Source organism: Heloderma suspectum, chromosome 3, assembly GCF_057233095.1.
Source record: "Heloderma suspectum isolate Gila_16-S chromosome 3, 16-S_ref, whole genome shotgun sequence".
Lineage (NCBI taxonomy): Eukaryota > Metazoa > Chordata > Lepidosauria > Squamata > Helodermatidae > Heloderma > Heloderma suspectum.
Window position 1 is genome coordinate 294,516,008 of NC_139460.1, and position 23,828 is coordinate 294,539,835.

At 41.9% G+C, this 23,828-nt stretch overlaps 1 protein-coding gene across 2 annotated transcripts in view; it reads left to right on the plus strand.

Moving 5' to 3' along the window:
* The window catches only part of ARHGEF26 (Rho guanine nucleotide exchange factor 26), a 95,229-nt gene that overhangs the window by 26,906 nt on the left and 44,495 nt on the right, over positions 1 to 23,828 (plus strand). For both annotated transcript variants that reach the window (XM_084847305.1, XM_084847304.1), the window contains exon 6: positions 5,601 to 5,761. In XM_084847305.1, coding sequence (XP_084703431.1) covers positions 5,601 to 5,761 — 161 coding nt within the window. The remainder of the gene's footprint in view (positions 1 to 5,600; positions 5,762 to 23,828) is intronic.

Genomic DNA, 23,828 nt, shown 5'->3' on the forward strand with positions numbered 1-23,828 from the left:
CTCCAGGATGAATATATAAAGTATAAAGGCATATGTAAAGCATGTCTGCTTTGTAGTGAGATGTCTAATGATGAGAGGCCCAGATAAAAAGGATATGCTGGCTTCATTGGGACTCTTCCCAATATAAATTTGTGAACATGCCCAATATTTGAAAAAAGCAGAATGCAGAAGTAGTCTTATTCATAAGCACCTCTATTTCTACAGTACTCGGTTTTCCTTCTGAGCCCGTAGTGTGATATGTCACATATTTTCAGATATGGAAGTGATTGTGAGAGAACCCCTAAGGCTTGGTTCCATAGTAGCCCTGTAGAAGGGCTGGTCATTTAGTTGAGGCTGCTGCCCACAGAAGGGAAGGGGAGGCAATTTTTTGCTGATTTGCCCTGTAGCCTCCTGCACCACTTCCCATGCTTTTCGGGAGAAAATCACCTCCCATGTTTCATGAGCAGGAGTATTCCATGATCAGAATTCCACTCACGGGATTGCTGGATCCCACCCTATGTCTTTAAAATGTAACATGAGGAGTGATCCTAAAAGTCTCCTGTTTTCTCCTCCTCAGCCCTCTAGAGGCTTCTGCTGTACTCTTGATGAATGTGAATAATCTCCTCCAGCTCCTTTGGGCTTGAACAGCACCTGAAGAGAGTTGTCCCTCAGATCAGTCCTGCCAATTCAGTGAAAGACCATAAAGGAAGAACCTAAAGAGTCTTTTGAGTGTAAGTCAAGTCAGATATTTAAGTTGAATAAAGCCAGTGAAGGGAAAGCCCAGGGAGAAATTCACAATCCTAAATACACTTTCTAGGGACTAGGCCCCACTGAATACAGTAGAATTTACTTCTGAATGAATATGCTATGATTGCACTGTTAGGAGCCTATGTAGTTGTCAGGGGAAGAACCAGAGATTAGGGCAGTTGTCCTTATCTTCAGTTGAAGCCAAAAGGAGCTCAAGGTCATGCTTGGCTTGGTAGTAGTGACTCAGACTTGGGAAAGACTTGCTGGATGGGAGAGATACAAGCCCTGTAGAAGATGGGTGGGCAGATGTCAGGCTTGCGGGATATACGTGGTTTTTTTACTAGAACCCCAAGATGCACCAAATGGAGCCATATGCAAAAGAAATACACTTGGAAATAAAGAATTTTGAGTCCAGGAATTTGTTTTGAATACCAGAACTGAATGGACCTTGTAGTCCTTTTATGTAAAAATCCAGTCCTGGTTACTCCAAGCTTTCTTAATTTCAGTATGAATTAGGATGGGGTGGGGACACTTAGTTTCTGCTACTGTTAAATAATTGGGAGTCAGACATCCTTGATGATCGACTGCAGAGATGTACCTATAGATCTATATCAATCTTATGCCCGCCCTTCTGTAGAATGTGTAGTAGGATACAATAGAATGGGCTGATAAAATAGTTTGAGATGAAGAGGGTTTGAAAAGCTTTCTGATGGATGGTGGTGGTTATGGGGACAATGTGGGAGCTGAAGGAAACTGAGGAAGTGTGGGGCTTGAGACCTTTTTGTTGTCAAGGAGAAGTTGGAGTCGGTGATGTTGGGTGAATGCTGTAAGCCCCCTTTAGCTTGAGAACAGAATAGGTACCAGAATAAGTACCCAGGAAGTACCTTCAAGGTTCAATTCCCCATTAATTGCAAGGGGATCACTGGAATGAGTGTCTTGAGTGCCATTTCTCTTGTGTAAATGGGTTGTTTAAGCTCTAAAATGGTTAAATTCTGAAAACATTGGTTATTGAGGGGATTAAAAATAAAATAAATAAACAAATTTCCAATTTAAGGGCAGCTATTAAAAGGAACAAGAGGGCACAGGTATTAAGTGATTTTTAAAAACTGACATAGTGGTGTGTCTAGGGAAATTTCTGTTATAGTTAATTCAACATTCTAGGTAATACATTAAGCCATGGAGAAATAAATAGTTTGGCCTAAACACAAACTTTTTAAATACAGCTTTCCCCCCACTTCTTTACATCATTATTCGATTCTAACCTTGACTGCATCATCTTCTCCCAGTGTTGCTTGAAAAGCTTCAGTACACATTTGATCTCTAAAGATCAAGTATTCCACCAAGTATTCTTCATAAGCTACCAAGCTTCAGGCATCTGTTTGCTGTTGATGCCTTACATTTCACACCATCACTCAAGGGGACTGTCACTTGTCTTGAGTAAGAAATAGTAATTGGCAAATCCGCTGTCATTCTTCATCTCCAATTAGCGTCACTAGAGTATATTAGATTAGATTAGATTAGATTAGATGTGAGTGCCAACATTCCTTGTTTTGTTGTTTTGATCTGATCATTTTGCAGTCCTTTGAAAACGTGTTTTTGTTATGTGTTTGGCTCATAGCAGATACCAGTGGCCAACCCATATCTCATTTTTCCTTTCAAAACTGGTATGCTGAGCCTTGGATTTCTCAGCTTGGAATGAATCAATGAAGGCTGTCATTGGAACTGGGAACAAAGGATCATTAAAAATTATTGAAGATGAGGGCTCCAATGTCATTTCTCTGAACAAAAATGCACAGATTGGAACAAATTAGTCACGGAACTCTGCTGCTCTCTTTAGGCAAATCCTTTCCTCCTGATTACAGTTAAGGCACCACATTGTCTGTGAGGATAGCTGAAATTTGAGGGCACAATGATTTGTAGGAAACCAAAGTCATAGCACTAGGGCTTCTCCCACACTGGAGGCATTCAAGATGAGGCTGGACAACCATCTGTCAGGGATGCTTTGACTTGGATTCCTGCACTGAGCAGGGGGTTGGACTCGATGGTCTTATAGGCCCCTTCCAACCCTACAGTTCTATGATTCTATGATTCTTTTGTCCCCTTCAGTCATTCTATACAAAGCACAGCATGTATACTAGCATGTGCCTGGTTGTGGCTTGAAGACTTCTTAGAAAAACAAAGAAACCCCTAGACTGTTTATTATTACAATATAGCATATTTCAAGCTGATGGATTTGCATCAGCAAAAGAAGGTGGCAACAGAAATACTAAGATCTCAGCTGGTATGTCAAAACCCACTGCAAACAAACAAAAACAAAACAGTGCATGCATAAGAAGTAGCTACACCTTTTAGAGTAGTGTGATATTTACTAGGCCTGTAACCAAATCTAAGTATGAATAACTAAAACAATCACACAGTCTCCTGCCCCTTCTTCAAGGGTGGGGAACTTCTTTCAGTACAAAGGGCCAAACTCAGTTTCAGAGAAGCTCTTGGTTGCATTCCAGTGGTAGGTGGGCTGAAGGCAAAGGGGTGGGGGCAAAAACACAAAACGTACCAGCATATGGTAACTTAAAGCTCTTACTGCCAGTAACTAAGCCTTAGGAGAGGCATTTCAACCCTTCTTTTAAAAAGTCACAAAAGCTGGGAAATTACCAAATGACTAGTGGTTGCAGGAAAGGGGATGGGGCCTGACGAAGGGTGCCTAGCCATACTCCAGTGTTGTTTTCCTTGTGTTGAATTTTAGCTTGTAAGGTCTTTGGATCAGGGACCTGTCATCTTGTACTCTGTAAAGCACCTTGCATACTGTTGATGCAATACAATTAATAATACTTGAATCAGACCTCACCATCAGGTACTCTAGTTGTTAAGACTGCTGAAGAGGGGAAAAAGGCAGGGGAGAAGGAATGATAGGCAGTGTTGTGTAGGATTTGGCAGAGTGAAGAGAAGAAATAAGTGGGGTGGGAAGGCTTGTGTGGGAGGCTGCATTTGTGTTCTGGAGACCTACCCTTTTCCTTTTCAGCCAGCTGACCTTTTGTAAAAGCATCTGGCACAGCTGCTTCTCAGTTTCCACTGCTTTCAAGGAGCTGAATCTTTAACTATCCAGAATTGTTCATTGCCCTAAAGAATGTTCATTAATTGTGGGGAGGAGGCTGTTGCATATGCAAGGTTTCCCAGATGGATTTTTTCTCTTTTTTGAAAGACCCTGTTCTTTATTATAATGTTACTGCCTTTAGCTCAACTACAAAAACAGACACATCTTTGAGAAATGACAGCCTTTTAATTTTTGCAAACAGAATTTGTATATTTATTGTTACTGATTCTAAAGCATATGTTAGTATAGCAGGCACAAAATTATTAACCTTTTTTTCTTACAACAAACCTCTGGGGTTGGTTAGCCTGAGAGTCTGGCTCACTTCAGAACCTGGTCTGAATCATCCTTTATTGGACTGAGAATGAGCATTGTGGCTACTAATTCTCTCCTCCCTTCTTGAGCATTCCTTAAAGCCAAGGGGTTTAGTTAAACTGTACTTTCCTGTGACTTTCCGAATGGGGGAAGTCATGGAAATTTAGTCACAGCTTACAAACCAGGATATGCCTTCTCAGTGGTGCCCCCCCCCCCCCATTATGGAACGATCTCTGCAGTGAGGCCCACCTGTCACCAATATTGTTATCTTTTCAGCCCCAAGTGAAGTAAGACCTTCCTTTGTTCTCAGGCATTCGGCAGCATATGATAAGGTTTTTAATCAGGTCCTGGGAATTCTTATTGTTGATTGTTAAATTGTGTGTGTGTGTGCATGTGTGTGTGTGGTTTACATGTTTGTATGTATGTGGTTTTTATATTATGTACAATATTGTATTTTTAGAGAGCAATCCTATGGGGATAGACGGTTGCCTCTGAACCTGGGGGTGACCACGTATCCACTGCATGGTGGAAGGAGTGGTGAGGAGCACATCTCCTCCACGCTTCCGCCGCCCTGCTTTCGTGGCTAGACAGCTGATTTTGGCTGTCTAGCCATGGGACCTCGGAATGCGGGGTGGGGAGGCTGGACAACATATAGGAAGTGTCATACCGGCACTTCTGACCTCCCCGCCAAGGCCCACCCGCCGGGAATGCCCGGTTTCCCCCTTCGGAGCATAGAGCTCTGTGCCAATCCACACTGCCTACGTGGCGGCATGGGAGGGGGTGCAGTTCGGTTTTCCACTAACCATAGGAAACAGATTAGCGGCCATAGGATTGCACCCTTAATCTCTGTAAACGACACAGAGAGCTTTCGCTATTGGGTCGTATAGAAATGTAATGAATGAATGAAACCAGGATCTGATTGCACAGGCACAATGCTATTTGTCAGCCCGATAAACTATGCTTTATCCATCAGAGATAGTTACTTCTAAACTGAGCTATAGTGACCTTTGAAGGTGGATATTTCAAACCCAACCCTCTAGGCACTGTACCCACCAAGTTCTGCTTGCCATGTTGCAGATTTTTCCCTTAATGGATAAGACAAAAGCATGCGTTTATTTCATTGCAAAAACACATTCCACAGAGCTGCACTTCCATTGGCTTTGTTTGAACAGGGTATTATTTTGAAATATATATGTGCTGACTGTAGCTTTTTACCAAGGTACATGCTAAATCTAAAACGTGTTAAGTAGTCTATTTTGTGCACCTTTGAAATCTGTTTTGCAAATATTAAACTTTTGCGATATGTGCAGTGCGATTTACTGGAACAATCCCAGAGCAGCTCTTTTAAGACTGTGGTATGTGCATGTTCAAAATGCCCATTCCAGAGAGATGCCACTGTGAAATAACTTGTTGCTTAAAGCCAAAAGAATTGAGTTCATTGTATCTTTCTTCTCTTCCGCCCAACATGCAGGCTATATTTGAAGTAATATCTTCAGAACATTCATATTTACTCAGCCTGGAGATTCTGATCCGGATGTTTAAGAATTCTAAAGAACTAGCTTCTACAATGACCAAGACAGAAAGCCATCACCTTTTTTCCAATATTGCTGATGTTTGTGAAGCAAGCAAGAAGTAAGTTTTAGACAGAGATCCCCCCCACTTTTTTTTTCTTTTTCTTCCAGGAACTTTTATATGCTTTACAGTGCAATTCTGTGCATGACTACTCAGAAGTAAGCTCCATTGAATTCAGTGGGGCTCACTCCCAGGTAAGTGTGTATAAGATTGCAGTCTTAATAATGTTTGTGTCATTGGCAAGTTGTCAATAATAAATTTACATTACCTGCACATTTAACTCACTTTAAGGTAATACATATAAAACATACAAATTTACTGTGAAACTAAGTGATCCATCCATGACAAAATTTACTGTTTTGTACTTTTGCTTATAAAAGATGACGGCTCATAAAACATTTTGTAATTTTGCACTTCTATTATTTCTAAAGAGTCATAATCTTTAGTCCTAGTAACTTGATAAATAAAATGTAATCTGTATGGTCAGGATCCAGAAGCAAGTTGGGTGTGTTCAGAGGAAAACTCATGGGCATGGTATTTTTCTATTCTAGATTATTTTCCATAGGGCTTCACAGAATCCTTCCTTCCATGTCTGTAAGGCTGTATGTACAGACCATTAGGAAGAATTGAAAGTCTCTAAGCACCTCCTATATACCCATCCAGCCCTTTTACTCAGTGAATTTACCTGTGTTTCAGAGGCTGAATAACTGGACTGAGTGGAGTGGGGGAGGGGTGGATGGGCTATGAGAGGCATTTACAGACCTCTCATTTCCCAGACTGTCCTGATCAACCGCCTGTACATGTGCTGAAAACAGGGCTCTGGTAAGTCGAATGGGGATTCCTGTGTGTGCAGGCCATTGTATTGTGTGCTGCATACTCTGCATAGTTTGTGTGTTGTGTGCCTGCATAGGAAAGCATCATGCTCTATGAAGGGAGCTGGAACTTTGCTTCCTGTGTTTGATAAAGAAGCAGTCCTGAAGTGATTTTAAAATGAAGCTGCTTGTCTCTTCTGCATTGGAAGTTACAACAGAGGCAAAGCTGCTCAACCTGTGGCTTTCTGTCATGTATACCTGTCATGTTTCTTCAATCCCTCCTTATGCCCAACTGCCTGCTCTTAAGTCCTATTGAAATCAATAAGACTTAAGCATGTGTGATGGGCTGCAGGTTTGCAACTTAAAGCTAAAAACATTATTTAAAAAAAACATGTTGTTCTTACTATTACTGCTTGAAGACATATTGGGATATGGATCTTTGCCAAAGGGATATTTTAAGAGATTGCTTTCACACAGATTGTTGCATAGTTGTTATACTGGTCCATTAACAATGGATTTACTGACGTGTTGTAAATGTTGGCACATAATCTGTTGGCAGATAATGTACTGCAAAATAAGAACAGCATTAAAAGCTTTGACAGATTTCTTTAATTAGGCATTTCTCATTTGGAATTGCCATATCTCTTCTGGTTTTAAACCAAACAGCCTTTTCCAAACATTTAGATATGTGTGGGAACAAGATGCATCCAAGTTAAACTCATATTGTCGATGATACAATTGCATTTCAGCAACTTAAAATTAGTGACTGTGAAATTTATGATGCTCTTGTGTCTGATAATTGCCATGCATTTCTGATGTTGTTGTTGTTCAGTCGTTCAGTCATGTCCGACTCTTCGTGACCCCATGGACCATAGCACGCCAGGCCTTCCTGTCCTGCGCTCTCTCCCGGAGCGTGCTCAAGTTCATATTCATTGCATCCGTGATGCTATCTAGCCATCTCATCCTCTGCCGTCCCCTTCTCCTTTTGCCTTCAGTCTTTCCCAGCATCAGGGTCTTTTCCAGAGAGTTTTCTCTTCGCATTAGGTGGCCAAAATATTGGAGCTTCAGTTTCATTATCTGTCCCTCCAATGAGCACTCAGGGTTGATTTCCTTTAGGATGGACTGATTTGACCTCCTTGCAGTCCAGGGGACGCGTAAGAGTCTTCTCCAGCACCACAGTTCGAAAGCATCAATTCTTCGGCGCTCAGCCTTCCTTATAGTCCAGCTCTCACAGCCATACATTACTACTGGGAAAACCATAGCTTTGATTAGACGGACCTTTGTCGGCAAGGTGATGTCTCTGCTTCTTACTATGCTGTCTAGGTTGGCCATAGCTTTCCTCCCAAGGAGCAAGCGTCTTTTAATTTCATGGCTACAGTCACCGTCTGCGGTGATCTTGGAGCCCAAGAAAGTAAAATCTGTCACTGCTTCCATTTCTTCCCCTTCTATATGCCAGGAAGTGATGGGGCCAGATGCCATGATCTTAGTTTTTTTAATGTTGAGTTTCAAACCAGCTTTTGCACTCTCCTCTTTCACCCTCAACAAGAGGCTCTTGAGATCCTCTTCGCTTTCTGCCATTAGGGTGGTATCGTCTGCATATCGGAGGTTGTTGATAATTCTCCCAGCAATCTTAATTCCGACCTCTGATTCATCCAACCCGGCATTTCTCATGATGTACTCTGCATATAAGTTAAATAAGCAGGGTGACAATATGCAGCCTTGTCGTACTCCTTTCCCAATTTTGAACCAATCGGTTGTTCCATGTCTGGTTCTTACTGTTTCTTCTTGACCCTCGTACAGGTTTCTCAGGAGACAGGTAAGGTGGTCTGGTACTCCCATCACTTTCAGAATTTGCCACATTTTGTTGTGATCCACACAATCAAAGGCTTTAGCATAGTCAATGAAGCAGAAATAGACGTTTTTCTGGAATTCTCTTGCTTTCTCCATGATGCAGCGAATGTTGGCGATTTGATCTCTAGTTCCTCTGCCTCTTCGAAACCCAGCTTGTACTTCCGGTAGTTCTCGGTTCGCATACTGCTGAAGCCTAGCTTGTAGGATTTTGAGCATCACCTTGCTGGCATGTGAAAAGAGCGCAATTGTGCGGTAGTTTGAACACTCTTTGGCGTTGCCCTTCTTTGGAATTGGAATGTAAACTGACCTTTTCCAGTCTTGTGGCCACTGTTGAGTGTTCCAGATTTGTTGGCATATTGAATGCAGCACTTTAACAGCATCATCTTTTAGGATTTTAAATAGCTCGGCTGGAATACTGTCATCTCCGCTAGCTTTGTTGTTACTAATGCTTCCTAAGGCCCACTTGACTTCACTCTCTAGGATGTCCGGCTCAAGTTCAGTGACCGCACTATCATGGCTATCAGGGACATTCAGATCTTTCCTGTATAGTTCTTCTGTGTATTCTTGCCACCTCTTCTTAATCTCATCTGCTTCTGTTAGGTCCCTGCCTTCTTTGTCCTTTATCATGCCCGTCTTGGCACAAAACGTTCCCTTGAGATCTCCAATTTTCTTGAAGAGATCTCTAGTCTTTCCCATTCTGTTGTTTTCCTCGATTTCTTTGCATTGTTCATTGAAGAAGGCCTTCTTGTCTCTCCTTGCTATTCTCTGGAACTCTGCATTCAGTTGGGTATATCTTCCCCTTTCTCCCTTGCTTTTCGCTTCCCTTCTTTCGTGAGCTACTTGTAAAGCCTCATCAGACAGCCACTTTGCTTTCTTGCATTTCTTTTTCTTTGGGATGGATTGAGTTGCTGCCTCCTGAACAATGTTACGGACCTCCGTCCATAGTTCCTCAGGCACTCTGTCTATCAGGTCTAATCCCTGAAATCTATTCCTCACCTCCACTGTATATTCATCAGGGATATGATTTAAGCCATACCTGAACGGTTTAGTGGTTTTCCCAACGTTCTTCAATTTAAGCCGAAATTTTGCAAGAAGCAGCTCATGATCTGAGCCACAGTCAGCTCCAGGTCTTGTTTTTACTGACTGTATGGAGCTTCTCCATCTTTGGCTGCAAAGGACATAATCTGATTTCGATATTGACCATCTGGTGACGTCCATGTGTAGAGTCGCCTCTTGTGCTGTTGGAAAAGAGTGTTTGCTATGATCAGCATGTTCTCTTGGCAAAACTCTATTAGCTTTTGTCCTGCTTCATTTTGTACACCAAGGCCATGCCTGCCTGTCATCCCAGTGATTTCTTGACTTCCTACTTTAGCATTCCAATCCCCTATGATGAAGAGGACATCTTTTTTTGGTGTTAGTTCTAGAAGGTGTTGTAGGTCTTCATAGAACCGATCCACCTCAGCTTCTTCAGCCTCAGTGGTTGGGGCATAGACTTGAATTACTGTGATGTTGAATGGTTTGCCTTGGATTCGTACTGAGATCATTCTATCATTTTTAAGATTGTACCCCAGTACTGCTTTTCCCACCCTTTTGTTGACTATGAGTGCTACTCCATTTCTTCTAAGGGATTCTTGCCCACAATAGTAGATATGATGGTCACCTGAATTAAATTCGCCCATGCCTGTCCATTTTAGTTCGCTGATTCCCAAGATGTCGATGTTCAATCTTGCCATCTCATGTTTGACCACCTCCAGCTTACCTTGATTCATTGATCTGACATTCCAGGTTCCTAAACAATATTGTTCTTTACAGCATTGGATTTTCTTTTCACCACCAGACACATCCACAGCTGAGTGTCCTTTCGGGTTTGGCCCAGCCGCTTCACTCTTTCTGGCGCTACTTGGAAATACCCTCTGCTCTTCCCCAGTAGCATATTGGACACCTTCCGACCTGAGGGGCTCATCTTCCGGCGTCATCTCTTTTAGCCTTGTGATACGTTCCATGGGGTTTTCTTGGCAAGAATACTGGAGTGGGTTGCCATTTCCTTCTCCAGTGGACCACATTTTGTCAGAACTCTCTGCCATGACCTGTCCGTCTTGGGTGGCCCTGCACGGCATAGCTTATGGCTTCACTGAGTTATGCAAGCCCCTTCGCCACAACAAGGCAGTGATCCATGAAGGGGATTTCTGATGTACTGCAGAGTTATTACTTTCTTGTTTTAGGTAGTGGTATATTGGAATAATCTATTTAGGTTGCAGTCACTTTTTGGGGAGTAAGCCCTGTTGAACACAGTGGAACTTACTTCTGAGTAAACATGCATAGGATTACACTGTTAGCATTTTGAATAGTTACTTATAAAGCAATGTCTTTCCCTCCTACGTTTCTCTTATTGTTTTATATAGGTTGTTTGTACTCGTGCTAAGAATATGAAAACTAATATGTCATGTATTCTGTAGTCAAATGCTTGGGTGGCAAGGGCATCTAAGTATATAGCTATGTTTTAAAAACTGGTTGAATGAACTCCTAATCATTTTAGAGCAATCAAGTATTATCATACCTGGTATATGGAACTTTTAGGTATAAAGAAAAGTTCCATATACCAGGTATGATAATACTTGATTGCTCTAAAATGATTAGGAGTTCATACAACCAGTTTTTAAAACATAGCTATATACTTAGATGCCCTTGCCACCCACTACAGAATACATGACATGTTAGTTTTCATATTCTTAGCACGAGTACAAACAACCTATATAAAACAATCTAGTCAATAGCTCTGAAGGTTGTACCCTAGCTTGGTCATAGTAGTTACTTTAATTTAATATATTAGAAAGAGAGGCAGCTATATTTTTCCTAACATTTCTCAGTGCTTAAAGTAACAGTGGAAAGATCTTTTTTGCTTTGTCTTCTGATGTTCTTTAGTTCAAATTAATGTCCCTCTTTTCAGATTTGATTAAAGCACTGTGAAGCAAACAAAAAATGAGGGCTAATTCTTATGCCATTTACTTCAAAGTTGCCTTATTACCTTATATGGTATTAATGAAATAATAGACAATTGGTTTGGGGTTGTATACTTAGCTGCTTACTATCGACTTTCCTTTAAAATTAGAGTGGTATAATTTGTCTCAATATTACACTGGCAGATTACCATATGAGCTCAGCATGCTTTGTTGTCTTATTTAACTGCATACTTAATTTCCCCTGTTTTTTTGAGGGGTGTGTGTGTGTGTGTGTGTTTCTTCTGGCCCAGCACTGTTTTACTACTTCCCTAGTTTATTATTTGGATTTGTAGTTTCCTTTATCTTTGAAAGCTCTAGACAGATAACTAAAGAAAGCAGTCTATTAAAACAATACCAAAAGACTCTGGAATACATATGTTTTAAGCACTGTTTTATTATATATTCCAACTTTTCTTCAAGGGGCTCAGGGAGGCTTACTCCTGAGTTGCCTGTCCATGAACGGACAGGTTCCTTCTGTTCACAGAAGGGACTCTGCAATTAGGGGTGGCTGGGAGGGAAGCAATTTTTGCTGATTCCACCTTCCCTCTGCAGCCCCCTGCACCATCTCCCACAGTGTTCCTGAGGATCTCCCAATGCCCCAGAGTAGATGTTTGTGGTGCACGGGGCTGGGGTTACATGGGGAAGGGGGAACAGTGAAAATCATCTCCTGTCCCTTCTTCCAGTGGGAGCATCGCGGGAGCAGAGTTTTGCTCAGGGGAACGTACGATCCAAGCCATGTTGTTCATCCTCACAACAACCCTGTAATGTATGCTATGCTGAAAGAGAGTAACATGCAATGAGTTCCATGGCTAGGTGAGGATTTGTACCTAGGTTTTCCATGTTCTAGTCCAGGTGTGGGAAAGCTTTTTCCTATGAAGGGAAAGTCAGTTGGGGCCCATAGTCAATTGTGGGCATAGTTTGCATCTCGCTCTCTCTCGCTCTCCAACTCTGTGCTCCTCCCATGTCTCTATCCATATTGGCTCCCCCCCACCCCCCCATTTTTCCCTCCTTGCCAGAGGTCTGAACTGATCACTTGCAGAAGCCTTCTCACCACCCATCCATTGCTATGGCCATTTTGGCTCCCTCTCCCTTGTCAGAGGTCTGACTTGCTTGCTTACAGAGTGCAGAGTCTGCCTTCCATCGCTCCATCCATTTCGACACCCCTGCCCCATTTTTCTTTTCCTCCCTCCTTCTCTCCCTCATGTAAGAATTACCCACATGTAATTATGCCGAGGGCTTCATGAAATTAGATCAAGGGCCTCCTGTAGCCCGTATGCTACAGATTCCTTATCCCAGTTCCAGTCCAAGACTCTTGCCACAATTCCAAACCAGCATTTCATGTTGACTTCAGCTCAGAACTACTTTGAGTGCATGCAAGAGCGTGAGCTACATTTTTTGGCTTTTTCCTACTCTTATTGTGTTGGATGCCTCTTTTGACACTTGATCTTGTGTCAGAGATGACTTAGACAACCATTGGGGGTGATTCTGGGAACAATGGCTTGAATCCTAAGGTCAGTTAACTTAAGGGAATTCATGGAACAAATGTTTCCTGTCCCCTCCTCCCCCTTGGAGCAGGCGGGGCGGGGGGAGGGCTCCTGAACAATTTGAGATGGGTGCAAGGTGGGGCTGCTGAGGGAGAAGGAACAGGAAACTTTCCTTCCATGAACTTCCTTAATTAGGTTATCTTAGGATCCAAGCCAGTTTACTTGGAATCTCCATGTGCATAGAGCATAATACTGGGCCCTCTGGATGAAATCTGTGTTTCAACATTTTATATGTAGTCAAGAGAGGAGAAGTAAGATGATATAACAAACAACACAATTCATTCTAATTGATTGATTCCTATGCTTTCCCTCCCAGGGTTTCCACATTTAGCCACATGGTGCCTTACAGCATTATCTTCTTACTCTTGCCTCACCTGAATCCACTTACTTTGGGCTCCCATTTTGCTGGCAGTTTAACTTCATTAACCTACGGGCCCTGCAGTATTGTTTGCAGTGCCCAGTAGGGATGAGCAAGTAAATCTTTTACCAGTCTGCATCAGTTTTACATGTATTCGATCATAAGTCCATTTTGTCCAATTTCTGCATCAGTCTGCACATCTTTTTTTAAAGCATGAAAATTCATATTTATTGTTGTACGCAACTTTCCCTGATATACACATTTTTGTATGCCTGCCGCAAAGTGACGTGCTGGCCTCCAGCACCATTTTCATTTCCATGAATGCCTCTGAGTCCTATAGGCATTCTTAGAAAATAAGAGTAGCGGTCAGCTGCAGCCCAGTGTATGTTGCCTCTCCCCCCCGCTTTTTGGGGGGGGGCGGTGTTAGCTGGCCGGTTGGTTTTTGTGTGGCATATGTTTTGCCTGGGTTTTGTATGTGTTTGTCATTGGAGGGTGCTGCTTCGATTCTGGTGGGCTGTGATTCTGGGTTTTAGTCAGAACCAGCCGGAACTTTAAAGTGGCTATCCAAGGTTCTGAACTATATCCCTAAAATAGGTTCAGCACCTTGGATAGCTCCTTTAGAGTTCTGGCTAGTTCTGACTGAAATCCAGAATAGAATCACAGTCCCACCAAAGTCCCCAGCATTCACTGGTTTTTGTGTGTTTTGCCTGGGTTGTGTGTGTTTGTATGTGTGCCTGATTTGCTTGTCTCTCTCTGTGTGTGAGCATTTTGGCTGCTTTTTGGATGGATGCTTTTCCAGTGTGTGTTTCTCTGAGCATCACCAGTTTGCCTTCTGTGAAATGGGTATTTTGCTTTGCTTTGTGGGGGCAAATATGTGATTTGGCATTTAAGGGTCAGAGCCCACCCCTACCTTGCACTCACTTTCTTGGCAAGGAAACTGGCATTTGAGGCTAATCAGTTTTCCTTTTGTGAAATGGGTATTAGAGCTGAAAACCATAGGTTCAAAATAGTGGTTTTGTGTTTCAGACTCTACCTCTGTATTCAGGTTCTTGGGCAAGTTACCTTTCTCTGGCCTCACCAGTTTGCCCTCTGAGAAATCAGTCTTTTTTGACTGACCATGCCTACCATGGCGACTATTTTGAGAGCGCCCATGACACTTTTTCAAAATTGTAAATATGCCCACTAGCCCCAAATGGTTGGTGACCCCTGGCCTATAATGTCCTTAGAATGCTGATACAGTATGGGTATTTTATCTATAATTTCTATAGCACCTTGCAGTATGCAAGTACTTCACTATTTTTATTTTGCTTATCCTCAGAAGAACTCTGTTGCTTTGATTTTACAGGTGGGGGATTGAAACTGAAAGGGAGTTTCCCAGAACCATCCACCTGGTAATTCATGGCTGATCTTGTACATGAGCCCAGATCTTTTTGCCTGCCAGATCTTAGAGATTCCACATTTATGACTCATGAAATTATGCATGATGGGAGGAGTTGATACCATTCCCTCATTGTAACTAGTTATTCATTGACAGCAGTCCTATGACTGGGCTATTAAGTGTAGATAATATCTAATTTCATTAGAGGTTGATGCTTTTTACTTTTTTATAAAAACAACAACATATGAAGTGTACATTATATTTATACAGAGTGAGATAAATATTTTCTCTCAAAATACCAGAATTCATAGCCGTCTAATAAAACTGATCATCAGTAGATTAAAAAAGAGAGAGAGTGAGAGAGGAATTTCTTCATGCGTTGCATAGTTAATGTAAGGAATACATTAATTTAAGGAATACAGGGTATTCTAATGTTAGCTTACAGGCAAAGCCTATGATCAAAAGCTTCCTATGATTTATCTGTTACTGTTAGCAGCAGCACAAGATGTCCCACCTCCTTAGGCAGGAGGGCATGCACTGCTGCTCCCCCTCCCTTACTGTTGCTTCTTCTGAGGCTCCCCATTGTTGCCCCAGAACAAGAGATCAAATGGGTAGCCTCTTCAGAGAGCAGCCCTGACTGAATGTTGTGGTTTGAGGGGTCCTTCCTCAAAGTGAGGCGTTGTGAGGTTGCCCTGGAGACTGCCTCTACAACTTTCCCAGACCAAGAGATTAGGCAAACTCCTGTTCTGGGAGAGTCCTCAAAGTGGGAGATCAGGTGGCCTTTCCAGAGAGCCCACCCACCCAATGTCTCACTCTGAGCCCTCTCCCAAAGTGAGAGATTGGGCGGGTGGCCTCTCTGGAGAGCCCTTCCTTCTGATCTCTTGCTCTGGGTAGCCTTTAGAGCGAGAGCTGGGTCCGAGGAGCCTTACTAGCTGTTCTCCCACTATGGCATTTTCTGCAGATCAGGAGGGGTGATCTGCCGCCTCTCCTAATCTGCCACCTGAGCAAGGATTTACTTTGCCTCATAGGAGGGCCGCCCTGGTTACTGCTAGACTGGCTTTACCATATCAGACCAAATCTGGGAGAATCAAATGTCTGAGTATTACTTGACATAAAAAAGAAAGAGAAAAACCCACTCACATAGAAAATTATCTTGTCAGAAACTAGCTTCTAGCCTTACCATTTAGGTGACCTGCAGAAGGGTATAAATAACATGGTTTATAAGTACATTAAGTTCTCATGTTGCAGCAACGGTATATTTGCCTTTGGGCATTGACTAATGCTAGAACTCTTAATCAGTTGAGTTACTGTTTACCTTCTCTTAGTGGAAACTCGTTGTACAGGATTGTATTTCATTTGGAAGCTTGCCTAAGTGGAACAGTTATCTCACGTGCTCTGTCAGTCCATTTTTGTGCTAACCTGGCACCTAACTACAGAAAGAAGATACTTCCTTCTTTGCAAGAACAAGGATTTGTTCAAGTCTTTAAGATTGTGATGCTTTCATAGGTAGCCAATCAGTTGTTAACAAAAAAATACAGATGTTGGGGCAAGCAAACCTAAATTAAACTTTTACACCTGAGACAGACATTCTGGCTTCATTTTTTAAAATTTTAAAAAGCTATCCAGTGACTTCCCTAATTTTCAAATAAGGTATGTCACATATAGATGTGCCAGGCAACAATATGGGAGAAGGGTAGAATCTTAGAATTGGAAGGCGCCTTATTTGCCATCTAGTCCAACCCCTTTGCTCAGTGGAGGAAATCCAAAGCTAATCCCCAACAGATGGCTGTTCATCCTCTGCTTAAAGACCTCTAGTGAGGGAGAGTCCATCCACCCCCCTAGGTAATTGGACCATTTCTCCTAATGTTTAATCGAAATGTAACCTCCTGTAACTTTGGCACATTAGATCTAGCTCTGCCCTCTGGTGCAGCAGGGGACAAGTATTTGCCCTCTTCTTTGTGACAGCATTTCAGATATTTGAAGAGTGCTAGCATTGAGTCAGTTTCTGAATGCCACGTGGTCAGAGGGGGCTACTCTATGCTACAGGGGGATTCCTGAGATTTGCAAGAAAATTGTGCTGTTGTTGTTTTAAAAATGACCTTCTGCATCCTCCCAAGTTGTCCCAATGCTGTCATATAATCTTGGCAGCAGAGAATAATGCACAGATGCAAGTCTTCTTCCACTGGATTTGCGGGTTAAACTGAAGTGATGCAAGTGGCCTGCTGCTTGCTTTGATTCCGCCTAAGACCAAAAGACAGAATTTGGTTGGAGTGTAGGTAAGCTCAGTGGGGCACCCCCTGAGCCTAATTCCTTTCTCTACTGAGATCTTTATAAACTTTGAGACAATATACTCCTCACAGTTCAAAGGATGTACAGTAGAATAGAAATATGTACATGATGTTTCAGCAATGGTGAGGACTCATTTCATCTTCTTTCCCCCAACACCCCCCAAGTCTTCTGCCATTCTGAGTGAAGAAATTAGTGCTGAATCTGCAAGGATTGTCTTTAGAGACAACAACAAGTTTCTTTTGTACATATACACATGAATGCATTTGTTTTTGGAAGAAAGAATTGGGAGGGGGAGGGAAGGGAGGAATTTAAAGGGAAGTAATTTGACTCGGCAAATGACCACCTTCAGACATGCATTCTCTGAAGTCAAGTTCTCTCTGCCCTCTGCCCCCAATCCTTACACTTGGAAAGGGAAAGCCTGTCATCTGAATAATAAGCTCCACTATATAATTTTTGTTTTATTGTATTGAAATACTATTTTCGTACTTCCTTTCCCTTGGCTGTAATGTGATTTTGTTTATTAGTTCCTACATTCAAAGAATGAGACCGATACAAATATCATGCAGAGTCCCATGTTGCATTCATTTTTTGCCTAGCATATAAACTGCATGAGTTAGTTTCATCAGAAAATGTGAAACTCATGCTGGAAGAAATGGCAGTCTCTCTCTCTCTCTCTCTCATTCTGTGTGTGTGTGTGTGTAAAATTGGGAAAATGGCATGAAGGAACGGCTTAGCCCTCTTCCCGCAACACTGCAGCTCAGTCTCTTTCACATTCCTTTTCCAGTGGTTATTTTTGCCTTTAAAAATACATATACACAAAAATGAGACATTCAGTCACAGATCTTCCTGTTTCATGTTTAGGTTGGCCTTAGTGTTTTAGGGAACAATGCTATGCTCCCTGTCAGGTTGGGCAAGGGGCCATTGGATGATGCAGATTTCCCTCTCCACTGGTCAGGTCCACTCATGGAGAGGGAGGACTGCTGCCAGAGGTCCTCCCTGCACAGTGGTGGAGCTTTCTACCACCATGGTTGTTCAGCTGGTGGTGCTCCACAGCAGTTGGGCCAAAAACAGGACAGCTTAGGGGTATATCGAGGTGGCGAAGATTCTGCAGGATCCTAGGCTCCCTCGTTATCCTGACCCTCATCGCCCAGAGCCAGAAACTCTGCCAGCCCGAAAGCTGGTGCAGTTGATTCCCATCCCTGAGAGGCAATTCCCTCACATATGAGCTGCTTCGTAAAAATATTAAAACATATGGGGACAAGATGGAAACCTGTGGAATCCCACTGTAGAGATGCCATGGGGCCAAATAGCAGTCTCCCGAAACTACTTTCAGGAAACAGTCCTACCGGTAACAGCAAACCTACCGTTACCACTTCGTACCCAGTTCCCAACCCACAGAAGCCCTATTTAGGCATTCCTTATGTGTGTAGAATAAACATGTGAAGAGAGGGGATGTGCTATCTCTGCCCCCCTCTTCACACGTTTCTATTGTCCTCTGCTTGTGGAGGGCGACTTTCTGAAGAGAAGAGCCTCCCGTATCTGTGGAGGCTTTCCATGTGATTTTAAATGCAGATTTTCCAGCATTCTGAATTGCGTTGAGAGCTTCCGTGGATACAGGAGGTTCTCCTCTTCAGAAAGTCGCCCTTCATGAGTAGAGGATGACAGAAGCATGCAAGGAGGAGGTGGGGCTGGCTCACTCCCCTTCCTCGTGTGGCTACTTTACATACATGACGAATGCCCGACTAAGGCTAGAGTCTATCCAGTGTTATGTTATAATACATTTCGAAAGCCTGTTTTGTGAATATTCAGGTTTCAGTTCTCTTAATACATCAACTTGGCTGATTGTGTTAACTGTAGACATCCTTTTTTTGTCAGTAAAGATTTTTGTAAGGAATTCTGACTCGTTAATAGTCCTTTCTGCCCACAGAATTATTTTATATACGTGTGTGTGTATTCCGAGTCCTTGTAGTGGCAAAAAGATTTATATTTCTAAACACACGAAATGGCCTATATGAGTTTCTTGGGGAAGTCTCCAGTGCTGGCAATCTGCCAGTGCTTATTAAATTGTGGCAGTGTAGCACTGTGTTTTAAAAAGTTCATGATGCCTTCTCTAGTCCTAAATCCGCCATACACCACTGTAAAAAAAAAAAAAGATGTGCAGAGAATCTTGAAGTTTGTGTTTCAGGCCCATGTAGGAACACGTTTAACAGAGTGGGTAGATAAGCCAATTCTGGTGCATGAATTCTGTATTTGTGCCTTTCAGAGTAGTTGATCTTTTTTTTATCTCTAAGAAATGACAGGTTTGGCCTGAGAAGTTTTATTAAATCGATAGCTTTTATTGAAGTACTATATATTTTGAAGTCAAAGTGTGTTGGGAGAAAATGCACACACAGAATCACTTTGTGGAGACAGTTTAAAATTGCCACAGACTTCAGGTAATATTTTCCCTGATGGCATTCCTGTAGGTCCAGTTCAGATTTGTAACTACGTCCCTGTTAAATATTTCATCAGTTTCTTTAAAGACTAATAGGTTACCTATTCATGCTTCTCTCCACTTGGTAAGTATTAGCAGAGCCTTTGAATATACATTTTAGAATACATTATTCATTTCAGGGCATAACGATGGTAAGACATTTGGGGTGGGGGGGTGCATGTGTGTTTGTGTGTCAGAGAGCTTCGGCTATTGGGCGGTATAGAAATGAAATGAAATAAATAAATAAATTTGTGTGAAATTGCCAGCATGTGAAAGAAAGTATCTGGCTTGCCTTAAGACAGAGAATTTAAAACTTGTCATTTTAGTTGTTTACTAATGTTTCTGACTTGTAATATTAAGCCTCCCTTGAAAATGTTTCAAGGAATGTACAAAGGTGTATTGAGAAAAGGTCATTATGTCTTATCAAGGTTCTTTCAGTGAGGATTAGGTTTGGAAAATGAGCAGGTGACACAAAATAAAAGCTTTTGTCACATGGCAAAGAAAATATTGTTATGGAAACTGGCTCTACCTCCAGTGGCCTACTGTCGGGAACAAAGTTCAGAAAATCTCTTGCTTTTTCCATGTTTTTAGTGTGTAAAATATTTATAGATGAGTGGGGGGAATTTGAAGCGCTGCTTTATTCAAGGTGGAAAATTTAGTAGCTACTTGGTACCTTTTTCATGTTTTATTTCCTCCCTTTTAAAAATAACACCGCTGTGGTCTCATAAATTGAACATTCATAAATTGAGCATAATACCAAGTAAAATCTCAGTTAGATTAAGTGTGATGTTATAACATTACATAAAGATTTCATTCATATTTGACAATCATTGTAATGTCTAGATATCAGTGGATAGTAAACCTAGATGGAATAAAACCAAAGAATGCACATAATGGAGGGGGGGGGGGGAATTTTACTTCCCCAAGCTGTATTCAGATGTCATCTGTGGTAATGAAATATCCCCAAAGCAAAGTCATGTGTGGCTAAAGAAGCGTACTTAACTTGACTTACTTGTATTATGGAGCATTTTTTAGCCCAATGGGACATTTTTAGCCCAATATGTTAACACTGGCTGAGTCAAAAAAGCAAACACCAGGAAAACGGTTCTGTCCTTAACCACTAAAAAACAACAACACAGAATAGGTTTAAGGAAAATTACGTGTGTAAAAAAATGGCAAAATGTTAACATAAGTACCACTATTCCACACAAAATTTAAAACAATTGATTAGCAGTCCATCAGTATTATCACATATACATAGTTACAGAGAGGGAGAGACACTGACACAGTGGACCCATTCACTCGAAATTGCAGCAGATCATGGGTTAACTAATTGTAGGTTAACTGTGAGTTGTTTAACCCACAATTCACCTATAGTGTCCAGATTCAGACATCATGTAGCATCCTCTGATCAGCCTGATTGAAGGTTGAATATGCAAAATGGCCATGGAATGCACCTAGCATGCACTGCAGGAAATTGTGGGTTAATTTAATTAATTAATTTAATTAACCCACAATTTGCCATTGTTATGTGTGAACTGGGTCAGAGAGAAAAGGCTACAGCTTAAGAGCAGGTCTGTGTGGACTGCTGAAGCACCAGTGGGAAGTCAGAGTCAAAGACGAAGATCCTTTTTGGCACTTTGGAACAAAACTGAACTCTAGACTGTTGGGGGAAAGCCCTGAAATAGGAAGGCCTAATGTACAGAATTCAGAATTCCTAATGGGCAGAATTCCAAGTGCTGGTGATGATCTCTAAGCCCTATATGGCTTGGAATCAAGGCTACCTGAAAGACTGCCTTCTCCCATATGGTCTTAATGTCTTTGGGAGGGGCCCTTCTTTTGAGGTCACTGCCTTCAGAGGTGCGCTTGGTGGCGACATGAAGGAGGGCCTTCTTGGTGGCCGCTCCCAGGCTGTGAAACCCCCTGTCAAGGGAGGCTAGGTTTGCTCCCTCTCTGTTCTTCCGCCTGCAGGCAAAGACCTTTTTATTCAAGCAGGCCTTTGGCATGTAAGCGGGTTTGTTGGTTTGGATGTTGTTTTTATTCTGTTATTGTTGTATTTTTAATTGTTTTAATGCATTTATTTTATTGTTTTAATCAAGTTTTATTTGTGATTATAAGCTGTTTTGTGTGCCATTTTTCTTGGTAGAAAGGCTGGGTACACGTGAAATAAATAATGTTAAAGCTGTGTAGGCCTACTGTTCAACTGACAAACTTATACTGTGGATCCATTCCTTTTGTGTGTGACACCCTCTAAGGTCGCAATCCTATGCATGTTTAGACAGAAAAAAGTCCTACAACTCCCTGCATTCCCTAGCCAGCATTTCACTGTTTTACCCACACCATAAAATAACCTGTTGTTTCTACCTATGTGTCAGAGTGATTGCTGGAACCCATCAGGATTAGTTCAGAGCTTACTAACACTGAAGTGCATTCAGGACTTGCTTTCAGTTCCCCATTAAACATTAAACAGGGATGGTACTAATTTATAAATTCATTACAATATTGTTAATGGGGCTTCAGACCCGGTTTTGAAGTCAGCATCCCATGGGGATTATTACAATATCTAATCCTCAACTAAGCAGTTGATATTGTTGGGAAGAAATATATGAATCCGCAGTTTTAAACTTTGAATGTATGGCTTGATACGTATTGCTAATGTCTGTCTGTACCAAACAGTTTTAATAGCAAAGGAACTTACCTTGTGTTTTCCCTCCTAATCTCTACATCCTACAGACTTACTATTTTTTATGTAATAGATTACCACCACCACCGCCTTTCAGAGTATATACCCATACAAGATAGCTTACATATACAATAATGAAATATAAAAAAACAAAAGTTCAAATGATTAAAATAATATTAAAATAGTATAAAACATCAGCATTGACACTGAAGTAAGAGCAGCAGACAAATATTTGCTAAAATAGAGCTCCATAAAATTATGCAAGTACAGACTGGAAGCCATCACATAATTCCCTGAAGGCATCACATAATTTAATACCCAGCATAGTTGTACATTATAGTTACAGTGTAAAAAGGGAAGTAGTGCAATAGTTCTGTCTTTTCCAGGAAAGAACTAATTTATTTTTCAGCGTTAGAACGTTTTTGCCAATACAATAATTGGCAGAGGATTGTTGAAAACTTCCAGTCGTTTCCTTCGATCCAGGAAATGCATTCTACATCCAGAAACTGGGTGTAGAACAGTTTCATCTCTGGGGTGGCGGTGGAAACTCTTTTGGCAGGTTGCAAGACTGAGGGCAGGAGCTGGGTCAACAAGAAATGCTGCATCAACAACTGCTCTCATTTAAATGACAGCTTTGATCCTTTGTTACTCAGGCAGCTTCCCATAATGAGAAGTCCATTCTACCATGGCAGTGGAAATGACATGTCACTGTAGAACTGAAAAGAATTTATTTTCTTCTTTTGGAATTTCTAATATCTGGATATGTATACCCCGCAGAAAGCCTCCTTCAGTGCCATTTTTGGGGGGTAGAAAGGTGGGGTATAAATCAAATAAATAAATAAAACAAATGTAACCCACCACCCTGTTTGTGCTTGACAACACATTTGTGTTCGCAGTCCTGGGTGGCAGAAACAGGAGGTTATCATTACTAAGTCCCTGGTAGGTAACAATTTTCTTGGTGTGCCACAAGATGTGTACACCTGGTTTCTCCCTATTTAAGTAATTTAGGGCGCAATCCTATTCAGATAGGCATCTGCCTCCAAACTCGGAGGCAACCGCCTATCCAAAGCAGGTCAGGAGAAGCACGGAGGGGATCGTTCCCTCCATGTTCGTCCTGCCTGCATTTTCGGCTAGACAGGCAATTGCAGCTGTCTAGCTGCGGGAGGACTGAGTGGGGGAGAAGGCTGCTGTATGCCACATTGGATGTGGCGTACAGGCATTTCTACCCTCCCCACCCCAGAACACCCCCTGGAATGCCCCTTTTTGGCCGTTCCACACTCCTCTTGCGAGTGCGGAGGATGGGGCAGAGGCAGCGCAGAAGTGTGGGGAGGTCAGTTCTCCGGCAACCAACCTCAGAGCGCAGGGTCTGAGGTCAGTTCCCAGAAAACCTGATATCTTGTGGCCATCTAGCCACTGGCTAGTGGCCAAAGGATTGCTCCCTGCATTACTTTTAATCAAATGGTTAAAATATTAGAATATGATGATGCAACAAATCGAACCTTTCCTTGCAATAGCAGTATATTTTCAAGGAAATAATAGGAATAAATGTAGAAAAAGCTCCTTGTGTGCCCAGAATGTGATTCACAGTTCCTTTCACAGAAATAGTGGAAACTAATGAACTGAACATAATGAGCTGGTTCATATGTAACGCTAACCATGGTTTAGTGCTATATGCATGCTTGTGGACAGGGGATGTACTTCTGCATCTTCACTTTCCATGAATCTTGGCTTGTTATGTAG